General features: G+C 31.4%; 1 protein-coding gene across 2 annotated transcripts in view; it reads left to right on the top strand.

Moving 5' to 3' along the window:
* The window catches only part of LOC143195018 (uncharacterized), a 76346-nt gene that overhangs the window by 48697 nt on the left and 9736 nt on the right, over positions 1-17913 (top strand). For both annotated transcript variants that reach the window (XM_076401856.1, XM_076401861.1), the window contains exons 2-4: positions 6742-6871; positions 13419-13529; positions 14955-15092. In XM_076401856.1, coding sequence (XP_076257971.1) covers positions 6742-6871; positions 13419-13529; positions 14955-15092 — 379 coding nt within the window. The remainder of the gene's footprint in view (positions 1-6741; positions 6872-13418; positions 13530-14954; positions 15093-17913) is intronic.

Below are 17913 nucleotides of genomic sequence, written 5' to 3'. Positions count from 1 at the left end.
ATATGCTGACAGTTGCCATTATCTTGTAAGATCATCTTTGCTTCTTTTAACAATATAATCGCAACTCTACAATAAATTAGAAAGGGAAACATCTTGTTGGAGGTGAATTAGGTAGTACTATAATTTTATTGTTTACATAAAGTAATGAAATAAAAATTATATTATATAAATACCTTAAGTTAATGTTAAAACTATTTATTGAGATGTATTTATTTTCATAGTCCATATATCCAATATTTAATTTATAATGGTATGAGAATTCTTAAATATATTATAAATGAAACAAACAAGAAAATATATTATAATGAATATTTTAAAAAATAAACAAATTGAAATACTTTTTTATGGATTTTTAACGAACACTTTTATTCTAATCTAACTCATCTAAAACTAAAGATCTGCCCTTTACTCAAAATGTAATAACTACAAACGTATGACTTGTCCTGCTATTCAAGATGAATTATGTTTTTACCAACGAGGGTTTATCTGGACCGGACCTACTGTTTAACTTGGGCTTCAAACAACAATCCTCGACATTAAGCCTACAGACTGTTGACTGACCAACTTAGAAATCATCCTAAAAGATATCCAGTATTACTAAGCCTGATTACTGACCGAGATCATTTTTTTTTGCATAAATTTACGATCATGCCCCAGTAGGATCCGAACACGCGACTATAGCAACAGTTGGTGGATCGTCCTATGAATTATGTTAAATAACATATAATGCATTAGAGTATAACTTCATTGGTAGCTTAACCAAATTTGTATGCTCCATATCCACAAAATTATTGATAATTTGTTTATACAACAATATATAGATGGACCGACTTGGTTGGCGCAATGGTCAAGGCGACCAGACGGTCCTCATACTATTGCGATAGTCACGGGTTCAAATCTTGCTTGGTCATGGTCAATAATTTATTTTTGTGATTGTTCAAAAGGCGCTAGTGTAAAATCCGACACGGAAAGTGATCCTATTCATAACGGTAACCGAGCTGGGTATGGCCGGATATCTTCTGGTAATATTTGCGTTAAGCATTAGGTCCAATCCAGATAAATCCTAGTTAGGGAAACGAGAAATATATTTTTGTGTTATTTATTATAGCAATTTAAAACGGTTTTAGAATTACAAAGTACTTATTCTACGATAGACATATTGTCTTTAATCTTCTGACGAAACCATCGTTATTAAGGTTCAACACTTTGGTAAAGAAAATATAGCAGTTGAATATCCAATAATCAGTACAATTTCGTATATTTCAGCTTGAGTTCTTCACATTTTTTCTTAACAAGTAGATTCCACCTGAGTTTAACATCAAAGATCATGCCAAGATATTTCACTTTATTCCATACTTGCTAATTTTTAATTAATTTATTTTGATTCATTTTATTCTGACACTCATGAGAGCCAGATATGACTGGCATAAAGTTATTCCCAATTTTAATCTTATAAAACATTACATTAGGGCAACAAAGTGATTCCAAAAAGATTCGATATTCTTCAAATTACAAGAAACGAGTTCTCATTATATTTAAACAACCTTAACTACTAATTGCAATAAATCTTTCTAAATTATTTTCAAATATCAAGTGTCAAAAATACATATATCTACAATAAATGTTATTCAAGACTCAAATATAGACACACCTTTCCAAATAAAATCCGTATATCGAATAAAAAAACCAATATCTTCTCGCGGAATCCCAATCATTTCTGCTATAGAAATATAATTTATGATAATGAAGCAAAGTATTTAACTCGACTGATAACAGTACCGCATTTCTGTATTAATTGGCGTGTAATGATTTAAAAAAATTATTTTACGAGTTACGATGAGGTCAAATGAAAAGAATGGAATGTTCGTTCGACCTTGGAGAGAGCCCCGGCTAGTAAACCTGAGTTAATGCAAATTGAAGTGAGTGCGTTTACTACGGCGATAAAGTGAAGATGAACACAGTATTATTTTAATTATTGCTAAATATTATACTAGATATAAAAATGTTTGTAACGATCTCTTAGTAAAATTTTACTGGCTTTATTATAATGTGACTCCATTATTAATAATATATATTCGTTGCCGCATCAACTTCGAGTTTTAGTTTATTTTGGCTTTGACATATAACAAAATTCTAACGTAAATAAAACAATGGAACAAAAATATCGTTATTAATTATAATTTATTCTAATGTTATAGTACACTTGATGTATATATTATCGAGGGACTTAAACTACAATTAATTATACAGCCACAATAATTTGTAGGTTAAGATTGTTTTATTATATTTACATTTAACACTTTACCACACTTTTTCTATGAAGGAGTTCTAAACGCGATTTTATGTAATTATATCTTGTGGAGGCCTAGTCCACCTAATTAACAATTTTATGTCCAGATAATGTATTATATCTTCAATGAAGGGCATATTTTAACTTTTTTGCGTTTAGTTCTTGGATCTTTCGTTGCAGTGAACTTACGTTATCAAAATGTATAACGAGAAAACGTCGCAGTGTTGCCGCATAGCAAAATTCTAACGTAAATAAAACAATGGAACAAAAATATTGTTATTAATTATAATTTATTTTAATGTTATAGTACACATAGTTAGTTATATATTATCCAAGGACTTCTCATTTTCTTCTATTACAGATTAATTAACTACATTCCTAATTTTTTATTTAAATTAATTTTTATTTAAATTACTAATTTTTTAAAGAAATTTAGCACTTAACAACGTTGGCCTTTGAAAACTAGGTAAATTTCATAAGCTGATTCGGTTACATATTCGGACACACCAGACAGTATTGTATCTGTTTTAATTAGAATGAAATGAAGGAATATTACGGTCTGATTTTAAAACGAATTTACCGACTGCAATAGACAATACATTCTAAGTTAATAACATGAGTTCACTGTAACATAGGTATGCCGAAAAAATATCGATATTTTTGACTGATATATCTATTTTTCTTCAAAAAAATTAAATATATTTCTTAAACATTACAAAAAACCTTTTAATTATTTTTAAGGCGTTTGAAACTGATAAATAATTTTAAATATTTAGTGCCTGTTAATGCTTAATTTTAAGGGTTTGTTAAAAATATCAATACTTAAAATATTTAGAGAATATCGATATTTTTTGGGCCGATATATCGGCACCCCTAATTCACTATTATTCGGGAAAGATTGTAAATTTCCCGATTTTTTGGCTAAAGCCATAATGGCGTCACTAAAGATCTTTTATAATTTCTAGTTAAAGAAATTGAATTATCCTTAATTCAAATGAAAAAATTCTATTCCGTCAGACATACTCGATAGTCATTGAACTGATTGAGACTTGTTTTATTTCCTAAAATCATTTTGTAATCTGCAAATTTTTCTTCCAAATTCGCCAGATGATAACTTTCCGAAACGTTTTACTTTACAAACGCTTTTAACCTTAACCTTACATGCAAAATTCTTTGCTACTTGACCGTTTCCATTCAATTTGATATAAAATAACAGAAAATTAAAATAATCTAAGCAAAAATCAACTACCCTGACGACCACAATTGATTTACTATCACCGTGAGAAACCTGCTCATTTTGTATTAGTGTTACTTCCAAGAAAATTCACAATATGAATACTTTAAGCCATACCTGTTTGGATACAAAAGGCTTCGGTATTATTTCAACAGATGTTTTACAACGCCGGTCATGTGGTAAAGGCATGACGGATGAAGAAACGACGTGGACGAGAGAATGTGCAAACAAAGGACCAATAACAATCAAATTAAGTAGGTTCCGACAAAAATGTTTAATCAGTCTCATGATGTTTGAGGTTTCACGTAAAATCAAACTATTTGATGGTTCGGCTAGTTGTAAAACCAATGTATTTACATAGAATCGGCATGTATACTGTTTTAGATATGTATTGCAAAGCATACAGGGTATATTAGCTTTGTTAACCGGACAATATTTGCATATGGAAGCTGCTTTTAATTGTTTGGAGATTATGAGCTACAGCAACGAATTGCATAAATCTGTTCTAAAAGTAATCCGTTCAGATGTTGCTATATATAGTCCGTTCAGTGAAACAATGAACTCAGGTCATCTACATTGATGGCGTCAAAACGTCGCAATGTTTTAGTTCAGTTTGGCTTTGACATATAACAACATTCTAATCTAAATAAAACAATGAAACAAAAATAATGTTATCAAATACAATTTATTTTAACATTATAGGACATAAAATGTAAATATTATCTCGCTCCTATTTAAAGTGTTTCTGTCTCTGTCTCTGAAAATGACTTCAGCATTTCCAAGCAGAATAACATAAACAAGAATTTAAAATTTATCAAAATAAGCAAAACGCTAAAGCAACGTTTACCAATTCACCATATACCCTGTAATTATTGTCACCAATGTTTTGAAGAATTTTGCAGACGTTTGACAACCAGGCGAACTTTGTAGGTTGATTCGGTTACAGGTTCGAACTTATCGTAGCATCTCTATTGTATCTCTTTTTAGCTAGAATGAAATGAGAAGGAAAATATTCTCGTTTCTTCTTCCGTCCGTCGATGGTAAAATGGAGACTTTAAAATGTTAAATACACTATATACCAATTATATGGTTATAGAAGTCGAAATATGCATAATTTTGCATTATATTATCAGATTTCATTACACTCAAACATTTTAATTTTTCTTTCCTTAATTTTGAGAATTTTGAGGCAATAGATTTTTATGAATTGATTGGGTTACAGGTTCGAATGTATCGTAGCATCTCTATTGCATCTCTTTTTAGCTAGAATGAAATGAGAAGGAAAATAGTGTCTGATTGTAAACCTTAAATTTCCTTTAGAGGTGCGACAATCGACAATGTATCTTTCCCAACGTCTGGCCCAGCGTTGTCATGCTAGACTATGACTTTTACGACTGTTACTCGTTATTGCTGGTCCTTTTGGAAACACACGTAGTTCAATTTGTTCAGTTGACATCTGTTGATATCATAAAATTACATGACACGTTGCTGATCCCATCAAATATACAGCAAAACTTTATGGCTATGAATATTCCAATATGAATGACTCTCCTGGACTAACTCATATATTTTTACACTTGGAATAATCATTGGAGATCCATTTTTCATCGCCAGTCACAACACTTCATATTTCGAATTGTGAAAAGTTCGAAATTGCATTTTCAGTCAAGTTCTGCGGTGACTATTTTTTCTGCATATGAATCTTTTCCATCACATATAAACGAACGGAAACATTTGTTTCATTAACTAGCTAGATTGTCGTGCAGTTACACTACGTGGAATTCAAACTGTTTTCCCACTCCAAACCGTTCCTTGTCATTGACATCAAAATCGAGCAAATAAGCATCTGGCATTTCTTCTTTTATTATTATTTGTAACAAATTATTACTACTATATATCTAAACACTATTGTTTCTTCAATATCAATAAATATACTACGTCCGTGATTTAACACTAATTTAAAAATATAATATTTTCTGTGTAAAAACCAGTAACCAGGCTGGGTAAGACCGGACGATTTCTAAGTTGGTCACTTGCCAGTCGGTAGGCTTAATGCCGAGAACCCTAGTTCGAAGCCCACGTTAAACTGTAGGTCCAGTCCAGCTAAACCCTCGTTAGTAAAAAGGAGACTTTAAAATGATTAAAAAAAACTATATACCAACTAGATGGTTATAGAAATCGAAATATGCATAATTTTGCATTATATTGTCACATTTCATTGCGCACAAACCTTTTAATTATTCTTTCCTTAATTTTGAGAATTTTGGGGCAATAGATTTTTATGAATAGATATTTTATTGACCAATAACAAAAATAAAAGACAATTATATGGAGAGAGCGACTAGAAAGCATAAATGTAATGTGTTATTTGACATTTAAACGAACATAAACTGTTCATATAATTCTGACAGTAAAAAAATAGAAACTGTTTAAATCGAACCTAGTGGTTTCCTAGTCATTTATCATGTAATTTTAACTAACATATTTAGCTTAAAAATTAATTCATTTTTTACATAATTCGTATATTTTTGTATTAATTTCAAAATAAGATTGCGTATATTTTAGTCTTCCGTATATTTTCAGTACATGAAAATTAATATTACATCAATATTACCTAATTTTTGATCACAACTGACATTTGCTATATTCATAAGTATTATTTGTATATTAAATTGTTTTAACCAGCTTATTCGCCAAGTTTACCTCCCTTTGAAGTTTTTAAATTGGACTTATACTTAATGAATTTTAACTATATATTTTCTTGCTTTTTTTATCTACAGCATTTAATAAAGCATCTAGCCTGTTTTATGTAAAAACTAAACTTATAATATCAACATTTGCTCTTCTAATATTTATATCACTTTAATTAACTATACATGATATATCAACGCAATACACAAAGGAAATTGTTTATTTACATTGAAAATCCTAATTACTATGTTAATGGTTCGACATAATCTGTTCTTAACGTATTTTCGACACTTACATAGGGTCGCTGTTGAACTTCGTGCACTATAAATAATCAAAGAGTAAACACCATTGTTTTACATCAAAAGACTACTATAAAACAACTATTAAAAACTAACTAATCTATAAATAATACTGGAAAGAAATTTGGCATTAAAGAAATTAGATTCAAAATGCACAAAAAAATGACAAGGAAATAATAACCATGATTAATTTACGTGTAAAATTAATAATGTTTTTCTATTTTCAGAATTTCCTGAGCAGAAATTCAGATATCCAAGGTCAAACACTGCTCGATGCAGTGAATTCAAAATATTTTTACTATACCAGGACGAAGGGATTATTTAGAACGTGTTTCCCCAAGGAAAGGCCACTAACAGGTAATACAAACAGCGAGAATTTTTTATATTAATAAGTACATATTGTATTCAGTATTTTTATTTAAACATTTGTAGTTAATTATAAGAAAAAATCTCTTTAAATTTTCTGATTTCTACTATGTTCTTCTGTTCTACTTTCAACATGATCACCATCATGTTGACCATTATTATTTCACTATTTCTAATTTTAGTTTTTATCATATTTTTAGCTTTTTGTCAGTATTTGAATTCTATCTAAGAAAAAATATAACTACATTGTATCAAACTGTTACTCACATGTTTTTATTAAAGAAATGCATTCACCATAAATCACTAAACTTTTAGTGGAATTTTTATACCAATTGGGTATTTGTATGAAACTCAAGGAATATGGCAGTTGCTTAAACTATATACAATCCAGTTCATGACTTCACAACAAATTGTGACATTATTGCACGAAAAATCAGACATCAGTGCAATCAGTGCAAGTGCAATCCAAGGGTAAAAAATGTCAAAGTACTACAACTAATCAGTAACCATGACTTGAAGTTGAAAAGACAGAAACCCTTTGGGTTAGTATAGTGTAACTATGTGCTAACAATCCTGAATTTTAAACTTATGTAGAGTATTAAACTCCAGTAGACCCCCCATCAAACGCTGAAGTTTGGTTGACTAATTTAATTTTATGTCTAGAAAAAGTACTACATAGCGTAATAAATGTACCAGGTACTTTTTAATTAAAAAAAGATGTTTTGAGTTAAGAACTGAGAGGGTTATATAGTATTTACAGTTCAACAAAATAATACATTATAAAAAGGCAACGACAAACAGAGCCGAAACTTTGACATATTTTTTTAAATTAAATTCTATATCGAAATTAATCTCCTAGGTAAACCATTAATTTATTCCTAATTATAGTTTGACGCAATATGATGTATAGTTTATCCAAAGAAGTTTTGTACACACGTCAGCTAAATTTGTGACGTCAAAACGTCGCAATGTTGCCGTATCTCAGTTTTAGTTCAGTTTGGTTTTGACATTCTAATCTAAATAAATTAATTAAACAAATATTGTTATCAAATATAATTTATTTTAGCATTATATTAAATATAATGCTTATATCATCGCACAGTTATAATAGTTTGTAGGTTAGGATTGATTTTGATTATATTTACATTGAACTCTTTTCCATACTACCTATGGGTTCGAGTTCTCGCCTATGCGCGTTGTTTATATAGTTGTATTCCTTGGACGCCTAATCCATCTAATTAACAATTGTATATAAAATTAATATATTTTAGTTTCATTAGAGAGCATATTTACCTTTTACGCTTAATTCTTGTGTCCTTCGGTAGAGTGTTTCCTTGTAAAAACATTTTGATATCACTGTATTTCTCATTAGTTTGTTCTATTAATACCTGTATACATCTGTCTTGATAAAACTAGATTTAATCACTGCGTTATCCTAAGTGCATTTGCCTTATCTGAAAAAACAGTTTCTATTCTTTCTCTACTGATACATTTTAACCAAATGCTCATGTATATTCTGAAATACCCAGTGCAGCTGCAACATCCTATAAAATATTTTCAATAAAAATCCAAGCAAAATAATATTTAACCGTAAAAATGCTTACCTCTCTAACGAATTGTACTGGTAAGATGGGGCCTCCATTATCTCGTTCCTATTTAAAGTAACTGATTGGAGAGGCTGTTTATTTCCGTTCTGTTTGGTTTCGAAATTTTTAATCAGAGTAATAAGCAACGATTTGAAATATATCAAAACAAGCAAAGCATTAAAATAACGCTGGCCGATTTATAGCCCTTTATCACTATTGTTTGACAACTGGACGACTTTGGCAGGCTATTTCGGTTACACGTTCGAACTTATCAGACGGTATTTTGTCTCTTTTTAACCAGAATAAAATGAGAGGGAAAGTATTGTCTGATTCTAAAACGAATTTACAAATTGCGACAGGCAATACATTAAACATCTTTATGATATATGTATTCTATCTTGAATAAATCTTGATGTTGGTGAAATAACTTAATTTTTTAGATGACTTAGGTATTAGATATGACTTTAGATACTTCACGATCATCACAATCTTATTATTTAAATAATATTATACAAATTTCAGCTACTCAGAAGAGCTTAATTGTAGTTATCACTGCAATATTTCGTTTTAAAGAAACTAGATCTAGATCGATGAACCTGAAGAATATTCAAGGCATGATATTTATAAGTATTTTTAATAAAAGTTAAATTATATGTGCAAAAACAAGAACAAATCATACTTATAAAGAAGGGAACACAAAAATTGAGCAATGGTTCTACTAAAACTGTTATACATTAACAACTTATTAACATTCCTTCCCCTTGCAACAGTCTTGTAAACTATCTAAAACTCTTACATAATCAAATGGGTTTCTTGTCGCTATTAATAACATCTGATAAGCCATATTTGTTTGAATAACATCCAAGCGTTGAGAATATCTTTCCTAGTTTCTCAAGCCTTCCATTGTATGTAAAACCAAATTGTGTAAAAATATAAATTTTAAAAATATGTCTCTGACGTAAAATTGAAACATTTTATTTAATTAAATAATTTTATTAATTGTAGAACATACATCATTTAACAAGTCATATACCAGATTGTTTATTAAAATAAATTAATTAAAAAAAATACTTTATATTTTAGCATAATTTCGCCTAAATTCAATACGCTTATTTCAATAATCCCTCAATGATCAATGTTTGTATTTAATTATTTTAGTAGTTTTTCGAAAAAGAAGAGCTACTACCACTTCGCTTAGCGAAAATATTATTCCGTAAAAAATCAAAAGTCAGATGGATCTAAATCTAGCGATTAAACTGGTTGTCAATTCAATTCGTACTTTAGTTCACTGATTTGAACCAAGCTTTTTGGACTGTGTGAGAATCAACATTATGTTTTAATCTTTTTTTATATACAATTTTGATTCACATTGGTAGTAAAGGTTACAATAGTAATTTGTTTCTGAATTTATTGTCTTTTTTCGCAGATTTCTGAACACAAATTAAATTCGGAACCAATAACCTTTTAGAATACTGCAACAACCTACCAATTGTCAAATTTAATTTTGTTATTAAATATACATTACATAGTAATAATATAACTGAAATTACTAATATCAAATTCAAAAAACTAGATGATTTCTTGCTAGAACCTCTTGGGTTCAAGCAGTTCAATTATGCAATTATTAACGTGCATACCTGCACTGTACTTCGATTTTTCACTAACGTTATATTGTATTAGTTCAAAAGATTTTTTCAGTATTGACATGATCAGAAAATATCTGGTAATAACTCCTAATACTATTGATATTTTGAAATCACTACTCTTGAAATACCATAAAGCGTTAACAATATTACTCAATACATTGCTCTAAAACCCCTGAATTATGTACAAATTATTTTTTAACACAAACTTATTACTTCAGAGCTCATGGGTTTATTCAGTGTTATTTTATATTATTATTTATATTTGCTTATTTTATATTTTATAGCTTTAATATAAATAAAGGCAAGATCCAAGATTGAAGATAGCTGATATTTCTGATATATTATACTCAATATTTTAACTAAGCAAGCATAAATATACACTAAGTGCTTGCATTTATTTTAATCATTGATGTATAATGATGAAAATGCGAAATATTAATCAAAACAACCGTTAAATAACCAACTTAACTTTTAATTTACATATTTTTCCATTTAGTATCTTTGAGTTATTCAGTGAATACAGATGCTAATCAAGGAACGCTCAAAATTGCATTTTCAATATTCATTACTTTTAATGCTTCATTTAAAAAAATCTGTTACTACTTTTTTGAAGCTCATCAAACAATTTAATCCCAAATTTCGCTTTAATTTCTACGATTTAAAAGTGTTGAATTTGATGTCAATGACAAAGAACGGTCTGAAGGCCAAAGGAAGCTAAAACAATGAATTCCTAGAATACCCAGCTTAAAATCTCAAATAACTTTGAAACATCTTATGGATGGTTAGAAAGTTCCAAAGGGAGAGAGAATAGAAGAAAATATATCTGTTGATATCAACTGAATAAATTCAATAAGACATTATTACAAAAAAGACCAGCAATAGTAGGTAACAGACACAATGTCATCCTCTCGTACGATTTTGAATTGTTGAAGAAATACGAAAATGCCAAAGCAACATCGTTTTCCCGACACTGTGTACTGCCAGAAAAATATTTATAAGAAATGATGTATAAGATTGCGATTAACGATTATTTTATAATAATTCACAATAGAAACTAAATTAAAATGTTTTCAACATTAATTAATGTATATAATGTGTCTTAAAATAATAACAAGGGCCCAGACTAAATGATTATACAATAGAAACTACAAACTAAACTATTAGTTATGCCTCATCAATGTGCTAAAAGTTTTATTATATAATTGCGACTTACAGACCTACATCGCTGCTACCTACGATATCAAAATTATTTGAGAAATTGCTGTTAAAGCGTATTAAACAATGTCGAAATCGCCACTCGACAATCCACTAAGTACACAGAGTAAAACCGATTGTTGAAAAGGCATTCGAAGAATATAAAAAGTGCCCTGCAATATTCCTAAACGCCTCACAAGTTTTTGACAGGGTATGGCATTTGGGACTAATCTGCAAAATGCACAAATTGCTGCTGCGGAATTACTGGAATCATATCTTTTCGAAAGAAAATTTAAAGTCTTGCAAAAAGGGGCACTCTCAAAGCTTAAACCTATTTCGACTAGAGTTCCATAGTGTAGTGTCTTGGGACCACACCTGTATATCCCAACAACAAAAGAAACAGTATTTGGATCATTTCACGACGGCACAGTTATCATGGCAAAAGACAGTATCTCTGCCTAGGACTGTGGAAAAAGTACAAGTAGCAGTTAACAAGATATACATGACAAAAACCTAATTATATCACTTGATGGATATGACGGCCCGATTCGTCAAACCTCGCATACATCTCGATGTAAAGTGGAAACATCACGTTAGACAGAAAGCAGAGTAGATTCAACTCAAAGTCGAGCAACTGTACTGGTTAATCGTAAGATACTCTCAACTTGACCTAATATCAAAGAGATTGGTTTATCAGTCAATCATAAAGCCATCTGGACCTACGAAGTGCAAATATGGGGTTGTAATTCAACATCAAACCAACTAGTAATTCAACGCAAATTGACAAAGGAAGTTCTATGATTAATTACCAATGCTTATCGCTATGTAACTATCTAAGAGCTGCACGATCACCTCGAAATCAAATGGATATATGAAGTGATCCAAGATCCACCATAAGACATGAAATAAGGTTACTAAATCGCAGCAACGTGAAAGCAATACAGCTACTGGACAACAAGCAGGAAATCAGAAGATTGAAGCGAATGAAACCACACATTTTTTTTAGTTGTTTAATGTGTGTATAAACGTATTCTAAACTTTAGGTTAAGTAGTTTAGTTTTATTATAATTTGGTAAATACATACTGATATATTAATCGCGTACTCGCTCTGCTTGTGTATTAATGCAAGTACAACAGTAGTTATAAAGTAATTTATATATTATTTACAGATATTAAAGATTGTACTAAGTAAATCTAATGTAAAATGTAATAAATTAAAAATATATACAATTGCCCTGCAACTAATAAAAACTAAAATGATTTGACGTAATGTAGAATTAAGTAAGTAGAGTATATTCAAGATTATTTTGTTCATACATCATCTAAATTTGTGTCGTCAAAACGTCGTAATGTTACCGCATCAACTCTGAGTTTTAGTTCAGTTGGGCCTTGACAAACAACAAAATGCTAATATAAAGAAATAATTGAACAAAAATATTATCAAATATTATTTATTTTAACATTACAGTACATCTAAATACTACAGCTAATTATACAGCCGTAATAGTTATAACGTCTTATCACTATTGCATTCAAGAATTTGCATACCTTTGCAACTGGACGACTTTGACAGGCTCATTCGTTTACGTACTCGAACTAATTCGACAGCATTGTGTCTTTTTAACTAAAATAAAATGAGAAGGAAAATATTTTTTTCCTCTTATTTTCAGAATATAATTTCTACTTCTGTTTTTGTATCTTCAAGTTATATAAAACTAAATTTATTTTGTGCATTTATTGTTATCTATCTATTCTATTTAGGCTAGAGTCAATTATATAAGAACAATAGTGTTACAAAATAAAATAAATTAACCGTGATACGTGTTCACAGACAAAAATATTCCGAAACCAATTAGTGGAAGAAGCGTTTATCCTCCTTCACGCAATCGCTAACCAATTGCGGTTTTATCTGTTCGTTTTGTTGTTGTTTTTTTATTCAGCGATAGTATGCATTTGTTCGTTTTTCTAAATTATTTAATTATTTGCACTTTCTAATGAGTGAAAATATCGCAATAGCCGTGTTGTATAATCGTAGATAAAAAGGAAACATATAATTACTAATTAATGCAATTCTCAATACGTTATTTAATGATTTTCTTTATTTTGTTTCAGTAAAACTCTACCTGAGCCCCGTGGAAACTTACTGTATGAACATCAACTATTACATTCCGGATGAAAACAACGAAACCAAAGACTTTACTGACGATGCCTGGACAAGACTTCGTAAGTATTTTCTCATATCTTCTCATAACAAAACTACAAATTTTTAAGTTTTTAAAATCTGAAGTCGATAGGTATAAAATCTGATAATGTGGAAACAATTGGCCTACAAAAGAAAAGCGAAAATGTTGGGAAAGTGGCGATTTATTTCTCAATATAACATAATCTCCTTTTAGCTCGATGCACTCGACGTTCTCCAGCTTCTTCAGAAAAATATATTTTCTCGAATTTCTGCCCGCCAAGTGTTCCTTGATCTCTGATGTATACCAGTGTATCCATGTTTCGCCGACGGTCGAAAAACGACGCAGAAGCTCTTTCATATTGCATTTAACGTCAAACATTGCTCTGGAGTGGTCTCACAGTTGCCCTTGTGGTCCGGAGCCCGGACACTACTTTCGTTATTTTCAAAACGATGGATCAAAATCAATTTCATGTTGATACCGATGTTACAGAACGCAGTGGACGTCCAAATGAGGTGGTAATACCAGAAAACATTTAAAAAATCCACAAAATCGTCTTAAATGATCGAAAAGTGAAGTTACGTGAGTTAGCTAACATCGTAAAGATATCAAAAGGACGTGTTGATTTTATATTGCATGAGCATTTGACTATGAGAAATTTCTGTTCAAAGTGGGAGCCGCGTTTGCTCACTGTTGACCAAAAACAAGAACGTGTTGACGGTTCTAACCCGTGTTTGGCCATGTTTAAACGAATCAAACTGGAATTTTTGTGTCGATATGTGGATGAAATATGGATCCATCACTTTACGCCGGAATCAAAATGATCGTCATCTAAGTGGACAGCAATTGGTGCCTTTTGTGGTGCAAAAGATAAAGCGTTCTACAAAAGTGGTATTGAAATGGTGGTCTCTGAAATGAGTGTATGGCTCTTGATGGAGATTACGTTGATGAATAAAACCAATTTTGAACAAAAACCGCGTTTTCTTTGTTACGCTCGGACCAGAGCCCTTCTCAGACAGAAGTACAGTTCTAACAAACTTATGAAAAAAAGTGAAAAATTATTGTTACTAGTATTTAAAATTTAATATTATCATTATTTGTTTGGCAGGATCCATATATTTTTAATTAAGTCGTTCGTTTAAATGTATTAGTTATTCTAAATTTCACAGTTGCACATATATGACCTACAAATGAAACTATGGGTTAATTCAAATTAACAATTATATAATTAACGCTTACATGGTGTTTATTCAAGTCAATATTTGATACAGCTATTCCGAGTTAATTGTTCTGTAAATATTTCGTTAATTCTGAGTCCCATAATTATAACATCTCACTAACATTTATTACTATTTGAATGCAGCAATTAAAATGTTAATTAATATCGAATACAAAATCAACAGAACACTAATGAATCATCTAGCGTCTATGACTGACCGACAGCCGTTCATTTCGTTTTGATTTACAGATATGGGCAGATCGATGATAGCGCTCTTCATCATCTCGTTCTTCTCGGTATTTGCCGCTTTCTGTACTGGAGTGACCGGATGCTGGCGACGATCACCCGGAAACATAACGGCTACTGCGATATTGATGTTGCTTGCATGTAAGTATTACTAATAAGTCGTTGCGGACACGCTGACACCTCTATACGCATGAGGAATTAAAAAATAGCCTTTAACATTCTGATATTTACGAGGGTGGTTTAAATATGATGGAGACAAACGCTGTAGATGGCGCGCATGTATGTTTTGAAGGTTATGGCTTGAGTATGTGATAGCTGGGTCCCTTACGAACAATATGACATAGTTACTGTCGGGGCGCATGTTTCACGTTTGTTTTAGCGCGTGCTACGACCATGAGTGAACGTTAAGTGCCGACTGCCATAGCGCAACCTATTGTCATTCGTTTTTTAGTGTGACAAGAAGACTGAAGTTTTTCTGCGTTTGCGAAATTACTTCGGTAGTGAGTGTCTGAGTAGGGCTGCCATGTTTAAATGAGAGGAAGCATTCAAGCATGGCCACGAAACCGTCTACTCACTATTACACTCCCGAGAGAAGATGTCGTCTAAAGAGTGGCGGAAGAAGGAGGAAGGGGCGGCAGTCAAAGCGAAGACAACCAGGTCCGCAGGTAAGGTTCTGTGTGCGGTGTTGTGGGACCGGCGGAGCGTGATGTACGTCGATTTCCTGCGCACCCAACGTACCATTAATACTGTTTACTACTCTGGTCTCCTGCGAAACAAGAATGAACAAACGTGAAACCGGCTTATCGCTCGAAACGGAGATGCATTCCAGCAAGAAGTGCGATTCTTCTCCAGGATAACGCGCAGCCTCATACCGCGCGTCTCACGCTCTATACAATATCGAAATTAGGGTCCCCCTACAGTCCGGATTTATCACCCTGCGACTACATGTTTGGATTTCTGAAAGAAGCCCTCGAAGGTCAAAGACTCAACATCGACGACGAGGTAGAGGAGTTCGTGCGCACATGCCTGTCCGAGTTGCCCAAGGAATTCTTTGATACCGGCATCAAAAAAACTTCCGGAAAGTTGAACAAAATGCGTAACTAGTGAGGGGAAATACGTAGAAAAACTGTAAATTTTTTCAATAGTAAATAAACGTGTCAGAGTATTTATCTCGATCATATATGAACCACCGTGGTATGTACAAAAATGTATTATGAAACCGACTTGGTAGTCTCAATGGTTTAGGCGACAGGACAGTCCTGCTACTGTTGCGATAGTTACGGATTCGAATCCTGCATAGCATGGATGTACTTTGTATTTGTGATTGTAATTGTAATATGTCTAGACAACAGTATAAAATCCGATAAGGTATAACCATACCAGTCACGCCAGTAACAGGGCCGAGTAGGACCGGATGACTTCTGGCATAGTCACTGAGAGTCCACGTTAAGCATTAGTCCAGCCCAAAGGAACCCTAGTTGATAAAAAGAAACTAAACCATAATAAAACAATTAAATTTTAAGTAAAAACAATATTATTAAACGTTGGAACTAATTAATAGCGTTAAAGAAAAATAGCTCTGAAAATTTTAGAATTTTAAAATAAAAAATAATGCATAACAGTACACATTTTAGCGTAATTAACACAATTTTTATAACATATAAGTAAATTCGGTCGAAAGAATTAGAGAAATAGTTAAATGAAGACTCAAAATTATATAAATCATTTAGAGTTAGGCTTACGAAAGCTAATAGGTATTTAAAAGCATGGGTAGTTGTAACCAAGGAATATTATTGAAACTACACATATATAGTCCGTTCAATTCAACAGTGCACTCACGTCATTTGAATTCATGAATCTAATTACCGCAATGTTGCCACATCATCTCTGAGTGTATGCTCTGACCTTATGCATATATTATCGAAGGACTTAAAACTACAATTAATTATACAGTTATAATAGTTTGTAGGTTAAGATTGTGTTTTATTAAATTCACATTGAATATTTTTCAATACCACCTATCTGTTAGAGTTCCAAGCATGTTTTTTATGTGGTGGTATCCCCTGGAGGCCTAGCCTATCAAATTAACAATTGTATATTCAAGTAATATATTTTATTTTCATTAGAGGGCATATTTACATTTTACACTTAGCTTTTATTTCCTTCGATACAGTATTTCTTTGTAAGGTCATTTTGATACCATTATATTTCTCCTTAATTTGTTCTGTTACAACCTTTATACATCTTTCTTGATAAAACTAGATTTAATCGCTGCACTCTCCTAATGTATTTACCATATTTGCAAAACAGTTAGTATTCTTTCTCTCCTCACACTCTACAATAAGATTTCCTACAGTTATCATATATTAATTATATACTCACCTTTTGCTGTTTCCACTCTCATCCATTTCCACAGACAGGGCTTCTTGGAAATTGTCAACATTGAAATATAATCCCATATTCAGAAAGTTTAATTCAAGTGAATAATTAAGTTGTTAATTTCCAATCAAACATTTGTTCACGATTCCATCACTTGTCAATTTCTTCTTCAATGGTTCTGATCCAGTTCATCCAAACCGGAGGTGTTATTAACCATTCCTGTTTCCAGCATGAAGAACTTATCATTTCTTTATCTTTGCACTATTTAAATTAAACATTACATAAGAGTTTATGAAAGGATGCTCTAGATCCCTCAAAGAGCTGCATATCTCTGAGGTTTCTATGGATACTTTTCAGATTAACAGTTTCTTGAAACACTACTAACTGTTTTTATACATTTCATATATTTGATTTCTGATAGAGCTAACAAGCAAGATTATATTTTTCATTTTTTGTGATATTTCAATGACCGTGTCCATACTAATATTCAGTGCAGCTGCAACACTTAAAACGCAGCAACTTAATATTTAACAGTAAAACTGCTTACCTCTCTAAGGAATTTTACTGCCAATTTTTTACTCCA

This window comes from Rhynchophorus ferrugineus, unplaced genomic scaffold, assembly GCF_030347505.1.
Source record: "Rhynchophorus ferrugineus isolate W39M unplaced genomic scaffold, kcgeb_rfMv2 rfM1, whole genome shotgun sequence".
Lineage (NCBI taxonomy): Eukaryota > Metazoa > Arthropoda > Insecta > Coleoptera > Curculionidae > Rhynchophorus > Rhynchophorus ferrugineus.
Note: the sequence above shows the minus strand (reverse complement) of the source record. Positions and strands in the feature narration are given on the sequence as shown.